Source organism: Elephantulus edwardii, unplaced genomic scaffold (genome assembly GCF_000299155.1).
Source record: "Elephantulus edwardii isolate Elephantulus edwardi_28Jun2011 unplaced genomic scaffold, EleEdw1.0 scaffold00149, whole genome shotgun sequence".
Lineage (NCBI taxonomy): Eukaryota > Metazoa > Chordata > Mammalia > Macroscelidea > Macroscelididae > Elephantulus > Elephantulus edwardii.
In genome coordinates this window covers 3202070-3203540 of record NW_006399899.1, presented here as the reverse complement: position 1 = coordinate 3203540, position 1471 = coordinate 3202070, and the positions used below count along the sequence as shown (strand labels likewise).

The following is a 1471-nucleotide window of genomic DNA, read 5'->3' as shown; positions in this document are numbered from 1 at the left end:
CAACCATCGTTCTTTGCTTCCATTTTTGCATTCCAGTCACAAATTATCATTACTCTATTGTGACTGAATGTTCGATCAATTTCAGACTGCAAAAGTTGTAGAAATCTTCAATTTCCTTATCTTTGGTTTCTGACTAGTACAGACAATAGCTGTATTAACAGGACTTCTTCATATGCATATGGATAGAGCTTATCACTCACAGCATTGTACTTCAGAAGAGAGCTTGAGATAGTCTTTTGTGATGATTAATGCCAAATCATTTCTCTTCAATATTTAATTTCTGGTATAGAAGATCATATGATTATTTGGTCCAAATGACCAATGAGTGTAATATGTATTTATTAAACATCTAAAATAGACACAATTATGTTTATGAGTACTAGAAAACAAACAAATCATATGACTTGCTTTACTTATTCATTTTATTGCAGTAGGCAGGAATCAAACCATAATATCTCAGAGGTATGCCTGCAAATATTTAACTTAATGAATACCTAGAATTACTTTAAAAGGATAGGAATGGGAAGGAGCAAAAGAATTAGGAGGGACCCAATGGGGACCTGAAAAATTGGAGTAATAATAGTCGCATAGATCAATGATAATTTTTATAAAACACAATGTATATGAATTCTATATGCAAAGCAACATAAAATAAAAAAAACCCAACAAAACAAAAAATAAAGATACATTATAATCATCAACCTAGCAATACATAAAATACATGAAGGTCAAAAAGCAAAGGGTCTTATTTATGAACACAAAGCAGGTAAACAACAGAATTTACAGTGAAATTGCAGTCTGCCTTAGTCCATGCTTTAACAATCAGGCTATAGATATGCAGTCAGATCACATGCCTGTCAGTGGTTAGCAGTAATTACTCTTACAATTACAAATGTTTCATCAAGATACAAACCTTCATGATTACTTCCTCAACTTTTGTCTTTAGAAACAGAAATAAAATGTCTTAAGAGAAAGTATGGTCCAAAAAAAAAAAACCCCACAAAAACACCAAAACAAACAAAAAAACCCCAACCCAAAACAATGCACTTACCCCAAACAGCTGGATACCAGTTGTGTTGGCTGATCACTAGGCCAGTGAAGTGTCAACCAGAGGCGCTCTTTCACAGTTGGGTCTATACCCCCTCCTCTTCTCTTCAGAAAGGGTAATTTCAAAAGCATCACCGCTGTACAATAAAAGATCAACAGGCACTCAAGAAAGTAAAACAACCACCAGAAGTTTATAATATGGAGTTTGTGATTTTGAGGTTTGTTAGTCAGGATATTTAGAACTTACAGTCCCCATTTCCCCATAGGAACATTACTACATACAAAGAGTTGTTATCAATAATCAGATATACTTCTGCAGGCTTTCGTGGCAACCTAAACACAGTAAGAACAGTGTTTCTCTAGAAAACTAGTTCCAAATGAAATTGGGAACCCAACTGATAACATAGCCTGAAATTCTCCAAAA

The 1471-nt window shown here is 34.1% G+C and overlaps 1 protein-coding gene across 1 annotated transcript in view; it reads right to left on the bottom strand.

The window, feature by feature from the left end:
* The window catches only part of GEMIN5 (gem (nuclear organelle) associated protein 5), a 59772-nt gene that overhangs the window by 48149 nt on the left and 10152 nt on the right, over nt 1-1471 (bottom strand). Inside the window, exon 6 of the mRNA XM_006894746.1 lies at nt 1052-1184. Within this exon, the coding sequence (XP_006894808.1) occupies nt 1052-1184 (133 nt within the window). The remainder of the gene's footprint in view (nt 1-1051; nt 1185-1471) is intronic.